Below are 24,742 nucleotides of genomic sequence, written 5' to 3'. Positions count from 1 at the left end.
GGTCCGCCGGGGGGGCAATATGGCCAAAAATGATATCACGATAACGATATGATAATGTTATCATATCACTCGATATCGATAATAATTATCGATATTGTTATAAGTATTAAAAAAAACTTGTACAGACGGTTTCAAACTGTATTTTAAATTAGAAAGCAAACAAAATAAATGGACAAGAGAAAAATAAATCTCAATTTGGTCAGTATTGTCATTTGGACAAGCAAAGCCATTACTTTAAGTTGCAGGCAAGAAAGACAAGTCTGTCCACTGTCTCTGGTTTTAAAACTGCCCTGTTGCAGGTCACAAAAAAATAAAAATAAAATGTATTATTATCGATCGATATAGATTATTAAAATATATCACGATAATTATCGTTATCGTTTTATCGCCCAGCCCTAGGTGCCATCGACGTAGACTAATCTCAACGTGATGGCCGTCTTGTAATATACCTACCATCTAGGGCTGGGTATTGCCACTGATTTCCCAAAACGATTAGATTGCGATTCACAAGGTTCCGAATCGATTTTATTTTTCCAATTCGATTCAATGCTATAAATCAGTGGTCCCCAAACTACGGCCCGCCTCCACATTTGGCCTGGCCCCCTAGAGCCCCGGAGCTTAAAAAATATATTCTTTTTAATTTAAATTTTAATTTTTTAAGATGGCAGCATCCCCATTGTCTGTGCTGAATGTTTGTTAGTGTTTGATATTTTTTGTTGGTTTTTAGTACTCTTAAACATCTATTTTTAGTAAGTAGTAGTTTTCATTTGATCCTATAATTTTTTCATTCACCGATTTGTGGACTTTTTTTTTAGTGTCCTGAAAGGCGCCTTATAAATAAAATGCATTATTATTATTATTATCATCCAGGAGGGAAAATACACTTTGGATAGTAGGGACTGCATCTCTGCCTGTCCTGGCCAGGAAACACTTTGCAACTGTGATCTCCTCTGGCAGTAGTTGGATATTGTAATGTGTGGCGAGGGGTTGCAGCAATTCCACTGAGAGAAACTGGTCTGAGGCTGGATAACATGCCTGTATGCCTCTCATAAGTTGTTCTCCAACTCATGAGAACCTGCTCTCAAGCTCTTGCAGCATTCTGCCGAGGACTGGATAAAACAGTCTCTGTAACTGAGGGGTACAATTCCCTGACTGTATTACTAGATATGATACTTACTACCACTACCTTTGTACTTAATATTCGGCCACCCAGTACACGGCATAAATATATTATCATGAACACTCTCACGTAGATGAAACGGATCCAACACAAATGTACGAATTAGAAACAAGTCTTTATTGCCTACACAGCGATGGTGTGTAGACTAAACACTTAATCACTTAATTACATTTATGAATTGAAATAGTATGCACTTTTATGGCAAGGAGTATTCGTCGGTATATCAATAGATAATGTCCAATCTCTGAAGGCGCAGGTGGTAAATATACGACCTGGAATAGTTAAGGAATAACAGCAATGATACTTTAATGATTATAGGCTGGATACACTAGAGGGGGTTAATCCGGTCGCTTGTAAGCCGACAGGAGTAGGAGGGGGGGGGGGGGTAGAATCCAGCTGCCTCGTCCGGCCAAGGGTATCCCAGGAGAACCCACTGTAGTGCCGTTCAATGCGCCGGCGATCCTTGGACCACAGATGAAAGCAGGTGGACTCTTTGTGGGCCGGCTCTCTCCGGTCCACGGGGGAGAGATGTGGAGAGACCTCGTCTTGCAGAGCGTCTCCTCACCTTGTGTCCTCTCCAGGGGGGGGGGTTCCAACACACGGTAGTGTCGGGGGTCTTTATCCATAGAATAATCAAAGTATCCAAAGCATAATCCGTGCCTGGGAAGGCGGGCTGTCGTCGGTAGAATAATCCGGTATACAGGTCCACTCGCTCGTCGGCTCTGGGGCTCCTCGGGTGCAGCTTCACATAGGGTCAACCACCCTGGGTAAGCAGCCAGTTATCTGCCCGAAACGATGGGGTACTGACTACGGTAGTATTCTCACCGCACGAAGCACTATATATTAACAGACTATTATTAGCTTAATAGACTACGTCCAACTCGACGATATAGTGCCAAATATGACTATTCAAATATTAATATACACGATGTCTCAATACCGATGATAGGCGAACTTGGCCTTACTCCCACACGTGGCATCGCGGGGAGGCTTTACGTCTGTGACTCTATTGGAGGGTAAGAAACTGGACTGAAAAGAAAGTCCTACTTTAGTAGCGCAGTATATATACGCACTATGAACAAATAGTCCCATTAGTGGTGCGGTAGCCAAATTCCTACGCGGAACTAGGACTTGTTCGTACATGTCGAGCGGTACGTTTGAACTGGGTCTGAGGGGTATGGCAGCCTGGCACCAAGGTCTCGACCAATAGTAGAATGGAGACTATTATGGGATGTTCAGTAGGCTAGAATGGATATTCAATGCATATTGTACAAGGAATATACAAGGGATATCAGGGAATATTAGAGAATATACAAATACAATTAAATATATATATATAAATAAATATATATATTCGGTTTAATCTGGCCCTTCACAACAGCCACCCCCTGAATAGGTCCCAGACCTAATCAGTTAAACGGAGACAGATTAATCGCGTTGTCTATTTACACATAAGGGTTTGCTGTAGGGGTCAGTCAACTTCACAAAGTCATAGGGTTGTAGGGTCATGGTCATCATCGATTGTGTCTGGGAGTCGAGGCAGTTCTATGAGCCTTGCCACGGGACGGGTGTAAGTGCGACCCTGGACGAGCACTTCAGCTGCTCGGACCTTGCCGTCGGCACCGGTGATCACTTTGCTTACGCGGCCGGCCGGCCACATAGCTCTGGGCAGTGATTGATCAATAATCATGACGACTGTTCCTTCTGTCAAATTGTCTCTCTCCTTTACCCACTTCTGGCGGGTCTGTAGAGACGGTAGGTAGTGCAGTAGGAAACTGTTCCAAAACTTGTCGGCTAATACTTGGCTGTACCTCCACATTCGTCGGCCGTTCGCTTCTTCAGGCCGGTACATTGTCTGGGGTAATGTGGGATCTAGCCGCCCCATCAGGAGTGTGTTGGGGGTAACTGGGTCGATATCCGCCACATCACTGGAGACATATCCGAGGGGCTTCGAGTTAAGTACTCCCTCAATCTCCGTGAGGACTGTCATTAGGACTTCTTCCGCCACAGTCTGGGCCCCAAGTACTGCGTACAGGGCTGTCTTTATGGAGCGCACTTCTCGTTCCCAAGTGCCACCGAAGTGGGGTGCGTTTGGGGGGTTGAATTGGAAATCAACCTGTGCTGGAGCGAGGTGGGTCTTAAGTTCTGGGCCCATAGCTTGGAAGCTCTCTCTCAGCTCTCTTTCGCCGCCTTTAAAGTTTGTCCCATGATCGGACAATAGGGTAGACGGTCTTCCTTTCCGTGATATGAATCTACGGAAGGCCATAAGGAATGAGTCTGTGCTCATGGTCGGGAGAAGCTCGATGTGTATCGCTCTGGTGGTCATGCATTTGAATACAATACCCCACCGCTTCTCGGTTCCTCTTCCTTTCTTTATGTGCAGCGGGCCAAAGCAGTCCATACCCGTTGAGTGGAATGGCTTGTCACCGATTCGGAGGCGACATGGAGGAAGGTCAGCCATCCTTGGTATGCTGGGCTGCGCGCGCCACTTGCGGCAGTCTAGACATGTTCGTTGGAAGCGTCGTACCGCCTCTCTTCCTTGTAGGATCCAGTAACGACGTCTGATTTCCGCGAAGACTCTTTCTGCTCCTGCGTGATGTACATCCTCATCGTATTTCTTTATAATCAGCTCTGTGACCTTGTGTCGGCTGTTCAATACGATCGGGTATTTAATGTCATCCGGTAGATTGGGGGCTCTGCGTAGGCGACCACCCACTCTGATGAGGGTGTGAGCGTCGCTCTCGGGGGCCAGGTGAATTAATCTGCTGTCGGATGGGACGGGCTTTCCTCCCTGTAGACAGGCCAATTCATCGGGGAACGAGTCTCTCTGGGCTCGCTGCAGTAGAAGCAATTCTGCTTCCTCGTAGTTAGCTGCTGACATATCAGCGGGGGACTTGCACTCCGGGTGGTACCGCAGGAATGTTCTTTGTTGTGCACTCTCTATGGACGTGCAATCGTTTATGTTAGGGTCGGTGGAGGCTACGGTGCTCAATCCACAGAACACAGACTTCTTAATTTCCACCTCCTCTGGACTGGCTTCCCTCGGGATAGACATGGGCCACTGTCCTTCCGGGAGTCTTAGGAATGCGGGGCCGTCACTGTAGACATTGCGACGGGTGAGGTCATCCAGGGGCATCCCCCGGGTGATGACGTCAGCTGGGTTCTGTTTTGTATCAACGTAGCGCCACTCTGTTTCTCCGGTTAACTCTTCGGTTAAGTCTTGAATCTCGGTGACTCTGACTCCCACGAAGACTTTGTACTTGCATGAGTCCGATTTGATCCAGGCGAGTACCGTCGTGGAATCTGACCACAGGATTGTTCTAGACACCGGTATGGTGAGCTCACGTTGGATGAGCGTGGCTAGGTGCGCTCCGGCTAGGGCTGCGCAGAGCTCTAGACGTGGGATAGATTGTTGCTTGCGTGGGGCTATTCTCGAGCGGGCGAGGACAAATGCTGTGTAGATCTCTCCCCCTTGGTCTTGGGCCCGCAAGTAGGCTACTGATCCGTATGCGACCTCTGAGGCGTCACTGAAGACGTGCAAGTCCATTTTACATGTCTCTGGCCTCACCGTGGGTGGGAAGTAGCTTCGGCGCATATTAACGCCTGGGAGTGAGTGGAGCTCCATCTCCCACTCTCTCCAGGTGGATGCAAGGTGTGCGGGAATGGGGTCGTCCCAGCCCTGGTCCTTGTCCCACAATGCTCGTACAATCATTTTTGCCCTGGTGGTGTACGGTAGAATACATCCTAGCGGGTCATATTGTCGGGCGAGTGTTGTGTACACACTCCGTCTGGTGGTCGGCGCCGCCGCCGGCCTTCCCTGCTCCGTAGTCAGGGGCTTGTGTCTGTAGTGAAGCGAATCTGTTTTGAATCGCCACACCAATCCCAGGGTCATCTCCTGGGCTTCTCCCGGGATTGTAGCCATCCAGGTCTCGCTGCTGGCTGCCTTGTCCTCGGAGGAGAGGCTGCGCAGTACTTGCGGATCGCTGCTGGCCCACTGCCTGAGATCAAAGCCGCCTTTGATCAATGAGGCGCGGAGTTTAATCAGGAGAGCCTCGGCTTCTTCCTGGGTTGAAAGGCTTTGTAGACAGTTGTCTACGTAGAAGCTGTTCTTTACGCTGTGTCGGACCTCTTCGTCCGCTGCTGGGTCCTCTGCTACATGTTTCTGTAGTGCAAATGTCGCACAGCAGGGGCTGCACGTCGTTCCGAAGGGGAGGACTTCCCATTGGTAGATGGCTGGGTGCTCATCTCCTGGCTTCTCTCTCCATAGGAACCGTAACAGGGGCTTGTCCGCCTCTACTAATCTCACCTGCAGGAACATTCCTTTAATGTCCCCGCTGATGGCCACCTTTTCCTGGCGGAAGCGGAGTAGAACACCGAGTAGGGAGGGGCCGAGTGTGGGACCGGGCAGTAACTCTTTATTCAGATTTTGGGATCCGATCTGGTAGCTGCAGTTAAATACTATGCGGTCTTTACCGTTGTGATGGACCTTGTGGTGGGGCACATACCACGATTCAGTGGTCTGGTCAGCCTCTTTAATGTCCATCTTTGTGACGTGTCCCGCTGTGATGAGCTTCTCAATCTCAGCGCGGTATACACTCTCTTGGGCGGGGTTCTTGGCTAAGCGCCGCTCCGTGTTCAGCAGGTACCGTTCTATGGCGTCTGTCTTGGCGTGGAAAGTAGGCATTCCTTCTCGCCGCAGGAGTGGCGTGGCGTATCTCAACACGCCGTTGACCGGGACTCTCTTGGTCCCTGTCTCGAGGAGGTGAATGGCGTAAATGTCATCTTTAGAGCGAATGTCTTTCTTTCCATTCTTAAAGGGCATTTGTTCCAAGCTCCATAGCCGCTCTACGTGTTGCAGGAGTGCGGTTTCTCCCTCTGTGACTCGGGAGTGGAGACATCTAGTGGCTGTACTTCGGTTGAGAGATTTGGCGAGCGGGCCTTGGAGAGTCCATCCCAAACGGGTCTCGACTGCTGCAGGACAGCCTCGGGGTCCGGTATGAACCCGGTCTATCGGGACAATGAGGTCTGCATGGTCGGAGCCTATCAACAGGGTCGGCATAGCATTGTCTATGAGCGGGATCGGTAACTTGCGCAGATGTGCATATTTCTCCATCAGCTTGGCGACGGGGTATGTGTACCGCGACAGTCCTATTTCTTGGCTGGTGAAAGCGTCTGCAATCTGGTACCGTCGCTCAGGCTGGCCGCTTGCTGCGATAGAGAATGAGACATTCTCGCCCTTTATCGTCTTCAAATCTCGTCTTATTGTCCGAATTGTCATTTGGGTTTCGCTTCCCCGCAGCCCTAGCTGGGCCGCAGCGGAGGCGAGCAGCAGGGTCTTCTCTGACCCGTCATCGAGGACGGCGTAAGTGTCCAGGACTTTATTCTGGTAGCTTAGTGTCACACGCACTACTTTTAGGAGTACTCGGGCTCCACTGCTGCTGGCGGGATCGATGTACATGACGCTCGCTTTGCGGCTGGATGGTGCAGGTGAAGGGCGCCGTCTGTTACTGTCGTGAAGTATGTCCAGGTGGGCTCCATCGCACTTGGTGCACCTTTTCTTTAAGCGGCATTCGGCTGCCATGTGTGAGCGCGCACAGCGAAAACAGCGCTTGTTGGACTTTATCTATTGACCTGCTTCCTCCGCGTTCAGCTTGGGGAAGGAGTCACATTGCGCTAGCCAGTGTTCTTTCTCACAGTAGGGGCACACTATCTTCCACTTCTCCGTTCTGGAGGGGGTACTGTGGCTCCTGCTGCTCGGTACTGACTCCGATTGGTGCATCACAGTCACCGATCTTCTTCCATCATTTAGTCGTCTGGTTCCTTCTCTGGAGCCAGGGGTGCTCCGTCCGAATGTATCTAGCCGTAGGCTGCTGACTTCTCTCGCCAGGAAGTCTGCTAGATCGAGGAGGTTCGGTTCGGGGCCATTCGGGTCTCTGTGGTCCCTCTGCCGCCTAAAGCGCTCCTGACGAGCGGGCGGCAGCTTCTCCAGGATCCTTTCCACATTTGAGTTGGCGTAAAGTTCATACTTCCCCTTCTCTCTTTGCGCTCCCAACATCCCTACCAGGGACTGCACTCTGATGGACAGGTCGTCCAGTGCTCGATTGTCTATTGCTGGGGGTAAGCGGTCGATGTGTCGGATCTCCTGGATCACGTAATCCCATATGCGCCCATACCTCTGGTCCAATGCTACCAGCGCTGCTGTGTATGGGGTGGTGGAAGTCGCGTAGGCGAGCGCTATATTATGTGCGCGGGGCACCTTTAAGTGCTGCAGTAGGATGGCGTATTTGTGGCGTTCATCCAATACATCCACCAACATGGTCTCCAGACACATGCAGAGTTCTGTATACTGGGCCCGGTTCTCTTGGGTGAAGTCGGGTACCATAGGCGTGCCAATGTATGACGCTGACTGTGGATACATCGGCGAGCGTTGGGGGAGAGGCCTCCTAGGCGAGTCTCCTCCCGCTCCTTGGTATGGGCTGGTACCGGCAGTGTACCATGGCCCGCTTGTCCAGGTGCTGTTCCTCGGTGCGGGTCGTGCGTCGTGCTCACCCGTGTATAGAGTCGGGGGTCTGTAGCGCAGCTCCGCGGGAGTATAGCCTGGGCTGTACCGGACCTCCTGGTCCGGTAGAGTACTGTGCTGTCTTCGGGCGCGGTTCTCCTCCTCTTCCTCTTCGTCTTCAGTTAGGTCATCCAGTGCTTGTAGTCTCTGGTTTAGCCTCTCCACAGGATATGCTGCTCCTTCCCGGTTGCTAGGTCTCGCTTGGACCGGTGGGGGGAGGTGGTCTGTGGGGGGTATAGACCTCGTCTGTTGGTCAAGTTCAGGGTTGTTTACTCGGCTAGGGGATGCCGCCCTGGAGGTGTGTCTAGACGAGTTCCTGGAGCCTCTGGCGGAGGGAGAGGGTGTTGTCCGTCTGATCAGCTGTTCTATTAGTTGCGACTGCTGTCTGTCGCGCGCTGCGTCCCGTTGAGCACCGGCTCGTTCTCGGGCCACATTCTCTTCCATCTGAATGCGTCTTATTTCTAGACGTATCTGCTCTTCTTCGCTCCGCTGCTGGATCTGCAGTCGGTCGCGTTCAGCAGCGGCGTTCAGGCTGATGAGGAAGGCCTGCTGTAGGGTCCTCTCTGCCTCGCTGGGAGAAGGCGGTTGTATAGGGGAGCCTTCCCTCGGGGTACTCCTTGCGGGGCCTTGGAGCTCTATCTCCACGGTGCTCTCCCCGTCTTCTTCCGTGCCGAGTTCTCTCTCGGTAGCGTTGTATTCCTCCCGGGACTCATCGGGGACTACTTCTTCAGTACTGGCGGGGTGTGAAGTCATGTCTGGTTCCCACTGGTCCCCACCGTGAACTTGGTCAGTTACATTAGAGCCCGTAGGGGCCTCTATGGTCGGGGTAGTCTGGGCGTTGGGGTTAGACATACTTTTACTTTCTAGTTTTACCGCGTTTACTGTTAGTAGAAGACTAGGTTGTTGACTGACAGCGTAAGCCTCTAAGTACTGAGGGAGCCGTCGTTCGCGCTGCGGGCGTTGGTTAGGAGGATCGTTTCGTGGAGTGTTCATAATAGGCCATTTCAATATTAATAACACTATATTAATATTACACTGATTACCCTCCGGCTCGAAGGACCAATTGTAACTGAGGGGTACAATTCCCTGACTGTATTACTAGATATGATACTTACTACCACTACCTTTGTACTTAATATTCGGCCACCCAGTACACGGCATAAATATATTATCATGAACACTCTCACGTAGATGAAACGGATCCAACACAAATGTACGAATTAGAAACAAGTCTTTATTGCCTACACAGCGATGGTGTGTAGACTAAACACTTAATCACTTAATTACATTTATGAATTGAAATAGTATGCACTTTTATGGCAAGGAGTATTCGTCGGTATATCAATAGATAATGTCCAATCTCTGAAGGCGCAGGTGGTAAATATACGACCTGGAATAGTTAAGGAATAACAGCAATGATACTTTAATGATTATAGGCTGGATACACTAGAGGGGGTTAATCCGGTCGCTTGTAAGCCGACAGGAGTAGGAGGGGGGGGGGGGGGGGTAGAATCCAGCTGCCTCGTCCGGCCAAGGGTATCCCAGGAGAACCCACTGTAGTGCCGTTCAATGCGCCGGCGATCCTTGGACCACAGATGAAAGCAGGTGGACTCTTTGTGGGCCGGCTCTCTCCGGTCCACGGGGGAGAGATGTGGAGAGACCTCGTCTTGCAGAGCGTCTCCTCACCTTGTGTCCTCTCCAGGGGGGGGGGTTCCAACACACGGTAGTGTCGGGGGTCTTTATCCATAGAATAATCAAAGTATCCAAAGCATAATCCGTGCCTGGGAAGGCGGGCTGTCGTCGGTAGAATAATCCGGTATACAGGTCCACTCGCTCGTCGGCTCTGGGGCTCCTCGGGTGCAGCTTCACATAGGGTCAACCACCCTGGGTAAGCAGCCAGTTCTCTGCCCGAAACGATGGGGTACTGACTACGGTAGTATTCTCACCGCACGAAGCACTATATATTAACAGACTATTATTAGCTTAATAGACTACGTCCAACTCGACGATATAGTGCCAAATATGACTATTCAAATATTAATATACACGATGTCTCAATACCGATGGTAGGCGAACTTGGCCTTACTCCCACACGTGGCATCGCGGGGAGGCTTTACGTCTGTGACTCTATTGGAGGGTAAGAAACTGGACTGAAAAGAAAGTCCTACTTTAGTAGCGCAGTATATATACGCACTATGAACAAATAGTCCCATTAGTGGTGCGGTAGCCAAATTCCTACGCGGAACTAGGACTTGTTCGTACATGTCGAGCGGTACGTTTGAACTGGGTCTGAGGGGTATGGCAGCCTGGCACCAAGGTCTCGACCAATAGTAGAATGGAGACTATTATGGGATGTTCAGTAGGCTAGAATGGATATTCAATGCATATTGTACAAGGAATATACAAGGGATATCAGGGAATATTAGAGAATATACAAATACAATTAAATATATATATATAAATAAATATATATATTCGGTTTAATCTGGCCCTTCACAACAGTCTCTGTTTCAGCTGATCTCCTGAGCTGAGGTCTGAGCTTGTGCCACAAGATGACTCAACTACATACTCGTCCATCATTTTCTGCTTCCTCCTTTGGCTGGTAGTATACTCACTAATACCTAGCAATAGGAGGGGGTTAGAGAGTTCCCATGTTTGTAGTGGGCGGAGATGGAGCAATACATACAAGTAGTGAGCATATGCATACATGGTGACAGTAGAATCATAGTATATAAGAAAATTGTGAAGACAGAGACAGAGGTTAAAAGGTTCTCCTATGTCTGCAGAAAAGCAGACAAGGGAGCAAATAGACATCCTAACTAAACTAGACAGATTAATCTAAGGGTCAAGCCCCGACCAGGTGAGATCAGGGTAGGTTGAAGGAGAGAGAGAAAAGATGGGTCTTAAGCAGGGATTTAAAAGCTTCGACAGAGCAGGCGCCCCTGACGACGGCAGGTAATTTGTTCCACAGGTAGGGAGCGCGGTAGACAAAGGCTCTGTGGCCGGCGGATTTCTTTTTAACCCTAGGAATCGATAGAAGCCCTGCATTTTGTGAGCGCAGAGCACGAGCGGGCGAGTATCGAGAGATGAGATCGGATAGATATGGCCTTTGTCCTGTCATACATGTCCACTGCCATCTCTGAGGTGCGATAACCTTTGAGTGTGTCCTGCACTGTGCTTTTAAATAGTACAGAGCTAGAGCTAGGTGGTCTGTAGGTACTGTATTTTTATTTCATAAATAGTGTTATTTATTTCATTAATAGTGTTATTATTTATTTCCTGACTTTTTTTTCTGTGAAGATCCCGGAAAGGGTTATTAATATTTGGTTATGTGTGGCTTTCTGGAAAACAATAAATGTTAACTTTAGGCACCCCTGCGATCGTCACACTTTTTCTGTTACAAACTGACCCCGGCCCCCACCAGAGAAGGGAAAAGTTATGTGGCCCTCACAGGAAAAAGTTTGGGGACCCCTGCTATAAATGGTTCAAGGTACCCTCTAACATGTTGCATTGTAAAAAAAAATATCAATGTTTACATTAATAATTGACTCTCAAGCAGTTACATGAATGTACTTTTTATTGGAACATTGGCTTATGTCACGTCTGGTTTCATATATTTCCACAATATTTCACCTTCACTTTGCACAGTTTACATATGGCTTTGCTTTTGTCCAGTTCTTCTCTGTCGTCATGTTTTTTAAATCCAAAATGCAACCAGACCTTTGCTTTTTTATTCAGATTGATTCAGAATCGGGAAATCGATTTCTTTTAACCCAGCCCTATACTACCATCCCAGATGTGAGGTCCAGATAATGCCTTTTCATTTGTAGATTTCACTCAGTACTCAATACAGCTTCACCTCCTTTCACAGGGCCAGTGAACCTTTATAAATCATTCTCTGGGGAAGTCATGGAATGTTATTTTTCATTTAATTTCAAATTCAAACCTTTATTTCAACTCGTAAGACAGGGGACCCTCATTTACAGCGATGACAAGCTTACAAAACAAGACAAAGTTTATAAAACTGGAGGAACCCTAAGAGAACCAACCAGTCATTTGAATGTGTAGAATAGGTTCCAAGATTCCATTCCAACAGTGTTGTGATGAATGTACAGTATTTTACAACTTTCTTTTACACATGTATTGCCTTAGCCGGTTGATCTCTTTAGAAATGTTCTGAGCTGGAAAATGACAAATAAACCAGGACATTTTTTTTTAAAGTAGGTCATTGGAGTTCTCTCACATAAGTCTTGAAAAACCAATGGTTGCATGGTTGCCTCTGCCGTCGGTGTGTGAATGTGTGGGGGAATGGGTAGAATGTGAGGAAAGTCTCTGGATAAAAGCGTCAGCTAAATGACCTTGTCCTCCTCCGCCCCGCCCCTCCAGACCATCCGCCACTACCTGGACCCCCTGTGGCACCAGCTGGGGGCCAAGACCAAGGCGCTGGTCCAGGACCTCAAGGTGCTGAGGGTGCTGCTGCTCTACCTCACCCAGTACGACTGTGTCACCTTCCTGAACCTCCTGGAGTCCCTGCGCTCCAGTCAGAAGAACTTCGGCAGCAACGCCGGTGAGACCGCAAGAAATTAATAACTTCCTTTATTCCATTTTCATTTCAATTAGGGATGTTCGATCTTGGCTTTTTTACCGATATACGGCCGATAATATCGGTAGGCCAATAATATCGGACATCCCTAATTTCAATCAACACACACACACACACACACACACACACACACACACACACACACACACACACACACACACACACACACACACATATGGCACACGCTGATATCTCTGTGAAAACAGATCCGATTATCCTAAGACTGGTAAAATAGATTCCTTACCTCAGATCAGATGTTCTCCAAAAAGATTATTCCAATTCCTGATCGCCATTCCAAATATCGATCGCGTTTATTGATTCAGCGCTGGGTACTGGAAATACCGATTCCACGCTGTTCTGAGGGTCGGCGAAGACTTGGATCTCTCCGGATGGCTTGCCGGATAAGTAAAATGAGGAAACTGGATCCCCCCCCCCCCCCCATCAGTCTAATCCAATGGGGTGCAGTTACACAGGGAGAGATGATAGGGGGCGGTATTTTCCCAATGGAGGTTGCTGCACTAACGTGAGACTAGATTGATGAAATATGAATTAAAATCGCTAATAAATTAAAAAAGACAAACAAACGCTATATGTCGTTGCTGGCATTCAACGGTCGGCATGAACTAACGACACTCAAAGTGTTGACGCACGTTGACTCGGCGTCACTGCGCGCAAGCGGCCAATGTAAATGATTCAAGCAAATAAATTTAGCCTATCAAGGGTCATAAATGTGTTGTCTGGGGCCGCGGCTTTCTAGCGCTCAAACAAATCAAGCAGTCACGCACTCTGTGCCCACTCTGTTGTCACTCGTCAAGAGTCCTCAAACAGAAAAGACTTGCCATTTCGAGGAGTATTTTCATTTACGATTTCTAGCTAGCTACCATGGATAATTCTGTTAAATCCATCAAAGCAACACCATTTGAAAGACGGACACTGCAAGAAAAACTCAGATTGAAAGAGCTTCTGTCGTTTTCTAGCTGATTCGGTAAGAAGTGTTGGCTAACAAGGAGCTATATGGCTAGCTGGATGAGGTCATGTAAATGCCGTATTTTCTTCCCATGCCTGCTTTTTAAAACGACGGGGCACAGATACAACATGCCCATGGACTGTTACTGGAGTAAAGGACATGAAACACTTTATTTAAATTTTTTTAAGTGGATTAAGGCTTGTGGACAGCTGAATATCTCGCCCCCTTCAACTCTTCTGATGGTAAGTGAGTCATATGTTGAATTTACGCAAGCCAGCCTTGGCTCTTTTAACACTATGGTCGCCAAAAACGCCTTTGATATCAATATTTCAAAAATCTGTGATCGAAATCATATTTCTCCCCCGGAGACTTGAGATCTACTGTTGATCCCCTCTCAACTCTCCAACGGTTCAAGAGCACCATCTGGTGGCCGATCGGCGGATCGCCCAGAGCGGAAACAGGAAATGGAAGCTGGTGCTCATTCCAATTCGGTCCGATCACTCGCTAATAGTCCCAGGACTCGAGCTAGACACAACGTATAGCAATCCGTTACCAATAACTCGATAAAAAAAATGATTTGGACGTATATACTATTATACAACCTGGAAATGGATCGCATATTTCTACATCCCATAATAGGAATATTTCTGCTCCACACTCATCGCCCAACGCTATGAGGAAGCTACGGTAAGATTCAGCGTTATTTTTTAACACGTTCGATATAAACTGCTCTGATGATCATATCACCCACACTAGATGAATCATCTAACGTTGGCCACGGAATTATAAACGACCCCCCCCCATCCGGTCAACATCAGATGATCAGTAGTAACTTCTAGAAGCACGTCCATTTGAAATTTTTTATCTCGCGCCGATTGCTATCAAACTGTATACAATCATCAATATAATGCATTTAGGTCTATAAATCACGTTCTGGAGAAAGCTGCAGAAAACGATAAAAACATACTTATACTTTAGACCAGGGGTGGGCAACTTTGTATATGGTGAGGGCCACAAAATGTCCACAATCAATCTGGGGGGCCGCATTGTTTATCGGCAGTCCCGCCAGTAGTACCCCATCACTCAAATAGCCACAAGGTATATAAACAATTATAATTTGTTGTAACTTTGTTTTTATTCCATTTCAAATGCATTTAGTAATGCAATTTCAACTTTATGAATTTATAAACAGCTGAATTTAAAAGTATTGCTGTGTAACCCCAAATATATACAAAAATTATCAATTATAATTAAGGCTTCTAATAAAATAAATGTATGAACTTAAAGCCCACTGCTCAACAAACACAAAGCAGCATTCCTGCTGCATTTCACTACAACAGTCAATCAAAAGTGCAATAATAAATGATTTTGTTAAATGTATAAACTTTTATCCTGCTACTAAACAAAACATTATAACACTGAAATGCATGTTATGGATATGAAGCACTCAGGAATGTTTTGTTTAGTAGCAGGATAAAAGTGTATACATTTAACAAAATCATTTATTATTGCACTTTTGATTTACTGTTGTAGTGAAATGCAGCAGGAATGCTGCTTTGTGTTTGTGTTATTAGTGTTATCTGAACACTACAAAAGTAAACAAGTAAAGTGCAAGTAAAGTAAAGTGCAATACTACATGCCTCCCATTGACCCTTTATCAAACTGGCATGACATTCACCCTCGCCCCACAGTGGGTCAATAATGGTTATAATAATAATAATAATAATAATAATAATAATAATAATAATAATAATAATAATAATAATAATAATAATAATAATAATAATAATAATAATAATAATAATAATAATAATAATAATTGTTACGAAGGATCAGATTAAACCGAGTATATATATTTATTTGTTGATATATATTGAATAGTATTTGTATATCGTTTGATATCCCTTGTATATTCCTTGTACATATACACGGAATATCCCTTTAGCCTACTATAGCCCATAATAGTTCATTCTCCTATTGGACAAAGGACCAGGCGCCAGGGGACCAGCCCCCGGAGTCAAGTTCAAAGTTACCGACAAGACATGTCTGTACTAGCCCCGGCCCTGCCCAGGGATACGGCGACAGAAATGAGAGTGGCACTATTTGTTCACCGTGCATATAAATATGGCGCAAGTGAATACAGAGGCACTTAGTCAGAAACTTAGTAACCAACGTGAAGCCTCACCCACGATACGACGTGCGGTGAAGTATGGCCTGTTTGGCCCCAGAATAGCATTGAGACCGCGTGCGAATTAATAACTGAATTGTCAGAGTTTGGCACTGTACCGTCGAGTGCGACGTATTTCTATTAAGTTAATAATAGTCTATTGTGTATGGTGCATCGTGCGGTTAGAGTTCTAAAGTGACCAGCATCTCCAACGCTTCCTCGTGTTAGCTAGATTCTTATCCAGGCTGGGCCGACCACATGGCGCTTTCATCCGAGGAGATCTAGGCGAGGACCGAATGGACATGTACACTGGATTACCTACCCGACGTCTGCATAGCCCTGTGCGGCTGGAATATATATTTGCTTTGGTACTGTGATTTGTGGAGCGGATAATCGCCGACGCCTGTGAGTGTTGGATTTACCCCGAGAGGAGTCAAGGTCGAGTCGGCGCTCAGAGAGCCTGAGGCCGCGATAGCTTTCTTCACTGTGGAGCTACAGCCTACAAGAGAACCAAGCTGTATTCGTCTGCGGATCAAGAGTATCGCACTGTCTTCTGTACTCGAAGTCTCCCTAGATATCGTTGACCAGACGTTCTACTACCGACAGCTCTCCTACCCCCCCTGCCGGCTTACAACCGGGAGGACCCCCTTCCAGTATATCCCGCTATATCATTAAGTGTACCATAGATATAATTCCCTAAGAGCCAGGTTGTATACTTGCCTCCTGCGTAACCAGAGAATGGACATTCAGTGTTGATTTGCCTACGAATACTCATTTGCCTTACAAGTGCAATCAAATGTAATATAAGTATCATATGTACCTTTTGCTCCATTAAATACTTGATTAATACCTTTGACTGGAACCGATTTCATTGTGGGAAGTGTTCATCATATTCATATATTGTGTACTGTATGGCCAGTAGTTAAAGTACATAAAGCGGTAGTGGTTTAATGATACCATACTTATCAATACAGTCAGGGAATTGTACCCCTCAGTTACAATTGGTCCTTCGAGCCGGAGGGTAACTAGTGTAATATTAATATAGTGGTATTAATATTGAAATGGCCTATGATGAACACTCCACAAAACGGTCCTCCTAAAGTAGATCGCCCGCAGCGTAGACGGCAGCCACCTCAGTACTTAGAGGATTACGCTGCCAGTATACTACCTAGCCTTCTACAGACGGTAAACGCGGTAAAAGTAGAAAGTAAAATTATGTCCGACCCTATAAACCAGGATACCCCGACCACAGAGGCCCTAGTGGGTTCTAATGTAACTGACCAAGCTCATGGTGGGGACCAGGAGGGAACCGACACGACTTTACCCCCCGCCAAGACCGAAGAAGTAGTCCCCGGAGAGCTCCGGGAGGAAGACAACCCTCCAGAGATGGAACTCTGCACGGTACAAGATGAGGAGAGCGCCGCGGAGATAGAGCTCCAGGACTCCCCGCAGGAGAACGCATCTCCAACGAGTACTGCCAGGAGCGGATCACCTCAACCAGCGTCTTCCCCCAGCGAGGCGGACAAGATGCTGGCACAGGCGTTCCTCGCCAGCCTAGCAGCCTCAACAGAGCACGATCGACTCCAAGCACAGACGCTTAGTGAGCGCAAACATTCTTCCATGGAAAGAGAACGCATTCAAGCGCAGCAACGGAGCGACGAAGATCGTATACGTCTAGAGATTAGACGCCTTCAGACGGAAGAGAATATGGCAAGAGACCGGGCCGACACCCAGCGTGCCGCTGCCGGTGCCCAAAGAGAAGCAGAGCGCGACAGAATACAAGCGCAGCTAATGGAGCAGCTGATCGCCAAGGCAACACCCCCTCCCTCCGCACGGGGTTCCAGGGCCTCGTCAAGACACGGGTCAAGGGCACCCTCCCCTAACCGATCAAGCGACCCTGAACTCGACCACCAGAGAGAGCCTATACCCCCCTCCGAACCCCTTCCCCGACCGGTCCCAGTGAGACCCAGCTACAAGGAAGGAACGGTGTACACCGCGGAGAGGCTAAATAGACGACTACAGGATCTAGATGACCTGACAGAAGAAGAAGAGGGAGAGGAGGAGAGTCAAGCCCGACAGCAGCACAGTACTCCACAGGACCAGGAGGTCCAGTACAGCCCAGGCTCTACCCCCGCGGCTCTGCGCTACAGACCCCCGACTCTATTCACGGGTGAGCATGACGCACGACCAGTCCCGAGGAATAGCACCTGGATACGCGGGCCATGGTACCCTGCCGGTACCAGCCCACCGAGAGGCGTAAGAGGAGACTTGCCTAGGAGGCCTCTCTTCCAACGCTCACCGATGTGCCAGCCATCTACGGCAGGGGTGGGCAACTTTGTATATGGTGAGGGCCACAAAATTTCCACAATCAATCTGGGGGGCCGCATTGTTTATCGGCAGTCCCGCCAGTAGTACCCCATCACTCAAATAGCCCATAATAGTCACAGATGTGATAAATAAGGTATATAAACAATTATAATTTGTTGTAACTTTGTTTTTATTCCATTTCAAATGCATTTAGTAATGCAATTTCAACTTTATGAATTTATAAACCGCTGAATTTAAAAGTATTGCTGTGTAACCCCAAATATATACAAAAATGATCAATTCTAATTAAGCCTTCTAATAAAATAAATGTATGAACTTAAAGCCCACTGCTCAACAAACACAAAGCAGCATTCCTAAATCAGTAAATCAAAAGTACAATAATAAATGATTTTGTTAAATGTATAAACTTTTATCCTGCTACTAAACAAAACATTATAACACTGAAATGCATGTTATGGATATGAAGCACTCAGGAATGTTTTGTTTAGTAGCAGGATAAAAGTTTATACATTTAACAAAATAATTTATTATTGCACTTTTGATTTACTGTTGTAGTGAAATGCAGCAGGAATGCTTGTTTGTGTTATAGTGTTATCTGAACACTACAAAAGTAAACAAGTAAAGTGCAAGTAAAGTAAAGTGCAATACTACATGCCTCCCATTGACCCTTTATCAAACTGGCATGACATTCACCCTCGCCCCACAGTGGGTCAATAATGGTTATAATAATAATAATAATAATAATAATAATAATAATAATAATAATAATAATAATAATAATAATAATAATAATAATAATTATTATTATTATTATTATTATTATTATTATTATTATTATTATTATTATTATTATTATTATTATTATTATAATAATAATAATAATAATAATAATAATAACAATAATAATAATATAATAATAATAATAATAATAATAATAATAATAATAATAATAATAATAATAATAATAATAATAATAATAATAATAATAATAATAATGGTCCCCTCTCTACACCTCTTCATCATCACCTCCCCCCCTGTCTTTAATGAGACACTTGTGGTCTCTCTTGTTGGCGCACAATAGCAGGAATGTCAACTTCAATGTTTGTGCATGCGATCTGCATCAGATGAAATAATGTTTCATCTGACAGCCTGTTTCTCTCCTTTGACTTGATGTGCTTCATGTTTGAGAAATTGCTCTCACATATGTATGTGCTCCCAAACATACTGGCCATAGAGAGAGCAAAGTCCCTGAGGAGTGGGAAGCGGGGCTCAGGTAGCAGTTTCCAAAACGAAATTCCCCTCTCATTTCTCTTTGCTTGAAAAAAAGGATCTGACTGTAGCTCGCGCAGTTCAAGCTGCAGTTTAAGGTGCGAAGTTATATCCGTGAGGAAGGCCATGTCACAGAGAAACGCTGTATCTCTGAGTTTAGTGCAGTATGCGCTTGTGTCGCTCGTCAGTTGCTCATCCAAGAATGTGGGGATTTCTTTACGCAGCGCAAAAAACCTCTCCAAGCACTTCCCACGGCTCAGCCATCGGATTTCTGTGTGTAGCTGCAAGTCGCCATAATCAGTGTCCATCTCTTCCAAAAAGGAGACAAACTTTCTATGGTTTAGTGACCTGTTGCCTCCACAAATTAGATTGGTAACCAAATCCATAACATAGCTGTAGTCAAGCTTCTTGGCACAGAGAGCCTCCTATATCAGATACAAAAAAAAAAAACGATTTAATGACTCTCGCATATAATTTGACTACACTCGACTCGCATTGGTCATTATTAGTGACCCACAATAGATGGAAATTATGTTAGCGAACTTACCTGATGTATAATGCAGTGCAGAATTGGACACTCAACGCCACTCTGCCTTAGAAGCCCGGCGAATCCTGTGCGTTTTCCTTTCATTGCCGGTGCTCCATCGGTAACAACAGCCAACAGTTTATCAAAACCCCCATATTGCTGCTGCACTTTCAACAGCGTTGAATATGTCCACACTAGGGCTGACCCCTATTAGTCAAATAGTCGACTAATCGATCGAAAGGAGCCATAGTCGACTGCCAACTCTTCTTAGTAGAATAAAAAAAAAAAAAAAAAAGAAAAAAAATTATAATTATACTTTTTTTTTTTTTTTTTTTTTTATTGGCCTGGGGCCGCATGGAACGTCGGTGAGGGCCGCATGCGGCCCGCGGGCCGCCAGTTGCCCCTCCCTGATCTACGGCGTCATACATTGGCACACCGACGTTTCCAGACTTCACCCATGAGAACCGAGCACAGTACACGGAGTTACGGATGTGCTTAGAGACAATGATGGTTGACGTAGCTGATGAACGCCACAAGTATGCTATCCTATTGAAGCACCTCAAGGTGCCCCGAGCGCACAACATAGCGCTGGCCTATGCCACCTCTACTACCCCATACACAGCGGCTCTAGCAGCGCTCGACCAAAGATATGGACGCATATGGGATTACGTAATACAAGAGATAAGGCATATTGACCGCCTACCCCCAGCAACAGACAATCGCTCACTAGACGACCTGTCTATCAAAGTACAATCCCTGGTAGGGATGCTGGGGGCGCAACGAGAAAAGGGTATGCACGAACTATACGCAAACTCTAATGTCGAGAGGATTTTAGAGAAGCTGCCGCCCGCCCGACAAGAGCGCTTCAGGCGGCAAAGAGACCACCGTGATCCTAACGGTCCCGAGCCATCCCTCCTAGACCTAGCCGACTTCCTGGCGAGAGAAGTCAGCAGCCTACGATTGGATACGTTCGTGCGGAGCACACCAATCTCCAGAGAGGGACCTAGGAGAGCAAACGATGGCCGAAGATTGGTGACTGTCATGCACCAATCAGAATCAGTACCGAGCAGCAAGAACCACAGTACCCCCTCGATGAAAGAGAAGTGGAAGATGGTGTGCCCGTACTGCGAAAAGGAACACTGGTTGTCACAATGTGACATGTTCAAGAAGATGACCGCTGAAGAAGTGAGTCAATGGATAAAGTCCAACCGACGCTGTTACCGATGTGCGCGCAGTCACATGGCAGCCGATTGCCGCTTAAAGAAGAGGTGTAGTCGGTGTGACGGAGCCCACCTAGATGTCCTACACGACAGTAACAGAAGAAAGCCTGCACCTTCCAGCAGCACAAAGGCAAGTGTTATGTACATTGACCCCGCCAGCAGCGGGGGCGCCCAGGTGCTCTTAAAGGTGGTCCGCGTAACACTGAGTTACCAAGATAAGGTCATGGACACTTACGCCGTCCTTGACGACGGCTCAGAGAAGACCCTTCTCCTCGCGTCCGCTGCGGCCCAGCTGGGGCTGCGGGGGAGCGAAAACCAGATGACGATTCGGACAATAAGAAGAGATCTAAAGACGATAAAGGGCGAGAATGTCTCCTTCACTATCGCAGCAAGCGGGCAGCCAGAGAGACGGTATAGGATTACTAATGCTTTCACCAGCCAAGAAATAGGCCTATCACAGTACACCTACCCCATCGCCAAGCTGATGGATAAATATGTGCACCTGCGCCAACTACCTATCCCGCTCATAGACGGTGCCACCCCGACCCTGCTGATAGGCTCCGACCATGCAGACCTCATAGTCCCGATAGACCGGGTCCACACTGGACCCAGAGGCTGTCCTGCAGCAGTCGAGACCCGCCTAGGATGGACATTACAAGGCCCCCTCGCCAAGTCTCTTAACCGAACAGCAGCCACTAACTGCCTCCACTCCAGAGTGACAGAAGAAGACACCACTCTCCTACAGCACGTCGAGAGGCTATGGACACTAGAGACAATGCCCTTTAAGAACGAAAAGAAAGACATTCGTTCCAAGGAAGACATTTACGCTATAGCCCTCCTCGAGCAAGGGACAAAGAGAGTCAACGTCAACGGAGTGATGAGATACGCAACTCCACTCCTGAGGCGAGAGGGTATGCCTACCTTTCACGCCACAAAAGAAGCGACGGAGCGGTATCTATTGAACACAGAGCGGCGCCTAGCCAGAGACCCCGCTCAAGAGACTGTGTACCGCGCTGAGATTAACAAGCTAATCACAGCGGGACACATAAAGAAAATTGACATTAAAGAGGCCGATCAGACGACCGAATCATGGTACGTGCCGCACCACAAAGTCCACCACAACGGCAAGGATCGTATTGTGTTCAACTGCAGCTACCAGATCGGATCACAAAATCTGAATAAAGAGCTCTTGCCCGGCCCAACACTCGGCCCCTCTCTACTAGGCGTGTTACTACGTTTCCGCCAGGACCAGGTGGCCATCAGCGGCGACATCAAAGGGATGTTCCTGCAGGTGAGACTAGTGGAGGAGGACAAGCCCCTGCTGCGGTTCCTATGGAGAGAGAGGATCGGGGATGAGCAACCAGCCATCTATCAATGGGAAGTCCTCCCTTTCGGAACCACATGCAGCCCATGCTGTGCTACGTTTGCACTGCAAAAACACGTCGCAGAGGACCCAGCAGCAGATGAAGAGGTCCGACAAAGTGTAGGAAATAGTTTCTACGTGGACAACTGTTTGCAAAGCGTCTCGACGCCAGAAGAAGCCGAGGCTCTTCTACTCAAGCTCCGCGCCTCCCTGATCAAAGGCGGCTTTGATCTCAGGCAGTGGGCCAGCAGCGACCCGCAAGTATTGCGCAGCCTCTCCCCCGAGGACAAGGCAGCGAGCAGCGAGACCTGGATGGCGACCATCCCAGGAGAAGCCCAATAAATGACACTAGGACTAGTCTGGCGCTTCAAAACAGACTCGCTCCATTATAGACACAAACCCCTGACCAAGGAGCAGGGAAGGTCGACGGCACTACCGACCACCAGACGGAGTGTATACAGAACACTCGCCAGACAATATGACCCGTTGGGATGTATTCTACCTTACACCACCAGGGCAAAGATGATTGTAAGAGCGTTATGGGACAAGGACCAGGGCTGGGACGACCCCATACCCGAACACCTTGCATCCACATGGAGAGAGTGGGAGACGGAACTCCGCTCACTCCCAGGTGTTAACATACGCCGCAGCTACTTCCCACCCACAGTGAGGCCAGAGACATGCAAGATGGATCTACACGTCTTCAGCGACGCCTCCGAAGTAGCCTACGGTTCGGTGGCTTACTTGCGTGCCTGAGAGGAGGGAGGAGAAATACATACTGCTTTCATCCTGGCTCGCTCAAGAATAGCCCCACGAAAGCAACAATCTATCCCGCGTCTAGAGCTCTGCGCAGCCCTAGCAGGAGCGCAGCTCGCCACGTTAATCCAACGTGAACTCACCATTCCGGTGCAAAGAACAATCTTGTGGTCAGACTCCACGACAGTACTCACATGGATCCGGTCTGATTCGTGCAGATACAAGGTCTTCGTGGGAGTCAGAGTCACAGAGATTCAAGAGTTAACAGAAGTAGCGAGCTGGAGGTATGTGGACACAAAACACAACCCAGCTGACGTCATCACCCGGGGAATGTCCCTGGATGACCTCACTCGTCACAACCTATACAGTGACGGACCAGAGTTTCTCAAGCTCCCGGAAGAAGAGTGGCCTACACCCACCCCACGGGAGGCGAGTAAAGAGGAGGCCGAAAACAAGAAATCTATGTTCTGTGGATTGAACACACTCGTCTCCACAGACCCCGACATAGACGATTGCCTCACCCTAGAGAGTGCGCAGCTAAAGACATTTCTGTGGCACCACCCAGAGGTTCAGCCCACTACTGACATTTCAGCAGCTGACTACGAAGAAGCAGAACTTCTTCTACTACAACGAGCCCAGAGAGACTCGTTCCCCGACGAGCTAGACTGTCTACAGGGAGCAAAGCCCGTCCCATCAGACAGCAGACTGCTCCACCTAGCACCCGAGAGCGACGCCCATAGTCATCAGAGTGGGTGGTCGTCTGCGGAGAGCCCCAGACTTACCGGATGACGTCAAGTACCCGATAGTCTTGAACAGCCGACACAAGGTCACAGAGCTGATCATAAAGAAATACGACGAGGATGTGCACCACGCAGGGGCAGAGAGAGTCTTCGCGGAGATCAGACGTCGTTATTGGATACTGCAAGGGAGAGAAGCAGTGCGGCGCTTCCAGCGAACCTGTCTAGACTGTCGTAAGTGGCGAGCACAGCCCAGTATACCCCGGATGGCAGACCTACCTCCCTGTCGCCTCCGACTCGGCGACAAGCCCTTTCACTCCACCGGTATGGACTGTTTCGGCCCGCTGTATATAAAGAAAGGAAGAGGAACCGAGAAGCGGTAGGGTATTGTATTCAAATGCATGACCACCCGAGCGATACATATCGAACTCCTTCCAACCATGAGCACAGACTCATTCCTTATGGCCTTCCGAAGATTCACATCACGGAAAGGAAAACCGTCTACATTATTGTCTGATCACGGGACAAACTTCAAAGGCGGAGAAAGAGAGCTGAGAGAGAGCTTCCAAGCTATGGGCCCAGAACTTAAGACCCACCTCGCTCCATCCCAGATTGACTTCCAGTTTAATCCCCCGAACGCACCTCACTTCGGTGGAACTTGGGAACGAGAAGTACGTTCCATAAAGACAGCCCTGTACGCCGTGCTTGGGGCCCAGACCGTGGCGGAAGAAGTCTTAATGACAGTCCTCACGGAGATCGAGGGAGTATTGAACTCAAAGCCCCTCGGTTACGTCTCAAGTGATGTAGCAGATGTCGACCCAGTCACCCCCAACACACTCTTGATGGGGCGGCTGGACCCCGCGCTACCCCAGACAATGTACAGGCCTGAAGAAGCGAACGGCCGAAGAATGTGGAGGTACAGTCAAGTATTGGCTGACAAGTTTTGGAACAGCTTCCTACTCCACTACCTACCGTCTCTACAGACCCGCCAGAAATGGGTAAAAGAGAGAGACAATTTGACAGAAGGAACAGTCGTCATGATTATCGACCAGTCACTACCCCGAGCT

General features: G+C 47.8%; 1 protein-coding gene across 1 annotated transcript in view; it reads left to right on the top strand.

The window, feature by feature from the left end:
• Positions 1-12,092: 12,092 nt before the first annotated feature.
• Positions 12,093-24,742, top strand: part of LOC311235489 (DNA repair endonuclease XPF-like) — a gene marked incomplete at both ends in the record, with an annotated part of 31,428 nt that continues 18,778 nt past the window's right edge. The window contains one exon of the mRNA XM_084322957.1: positions 12,093-12,306. Within this exon, the coding sequence (XP_084179083.1) occupies positions 12,093-12,306 (214 nt within the window). The remainder of the gene's footprint in view (positions 12,307-24,742) is intronic.

Source organism: Notolepis coatsorum (genome assembly GCF_963971535.1).
Source record: "Notolepis coatsorum genome assembly, chromosome: 10".
NCBI classification, from domain to species: domain Eukaryota; kingdom Metazoa; phylum Chordata; class Actinopteri; order Aulopiformes; family Paralepididae; genus Notolepis; species Notolepis coatsorum.
This window is presented reverse-complemented; position numbering and strand designations above follow the sequence as displayed.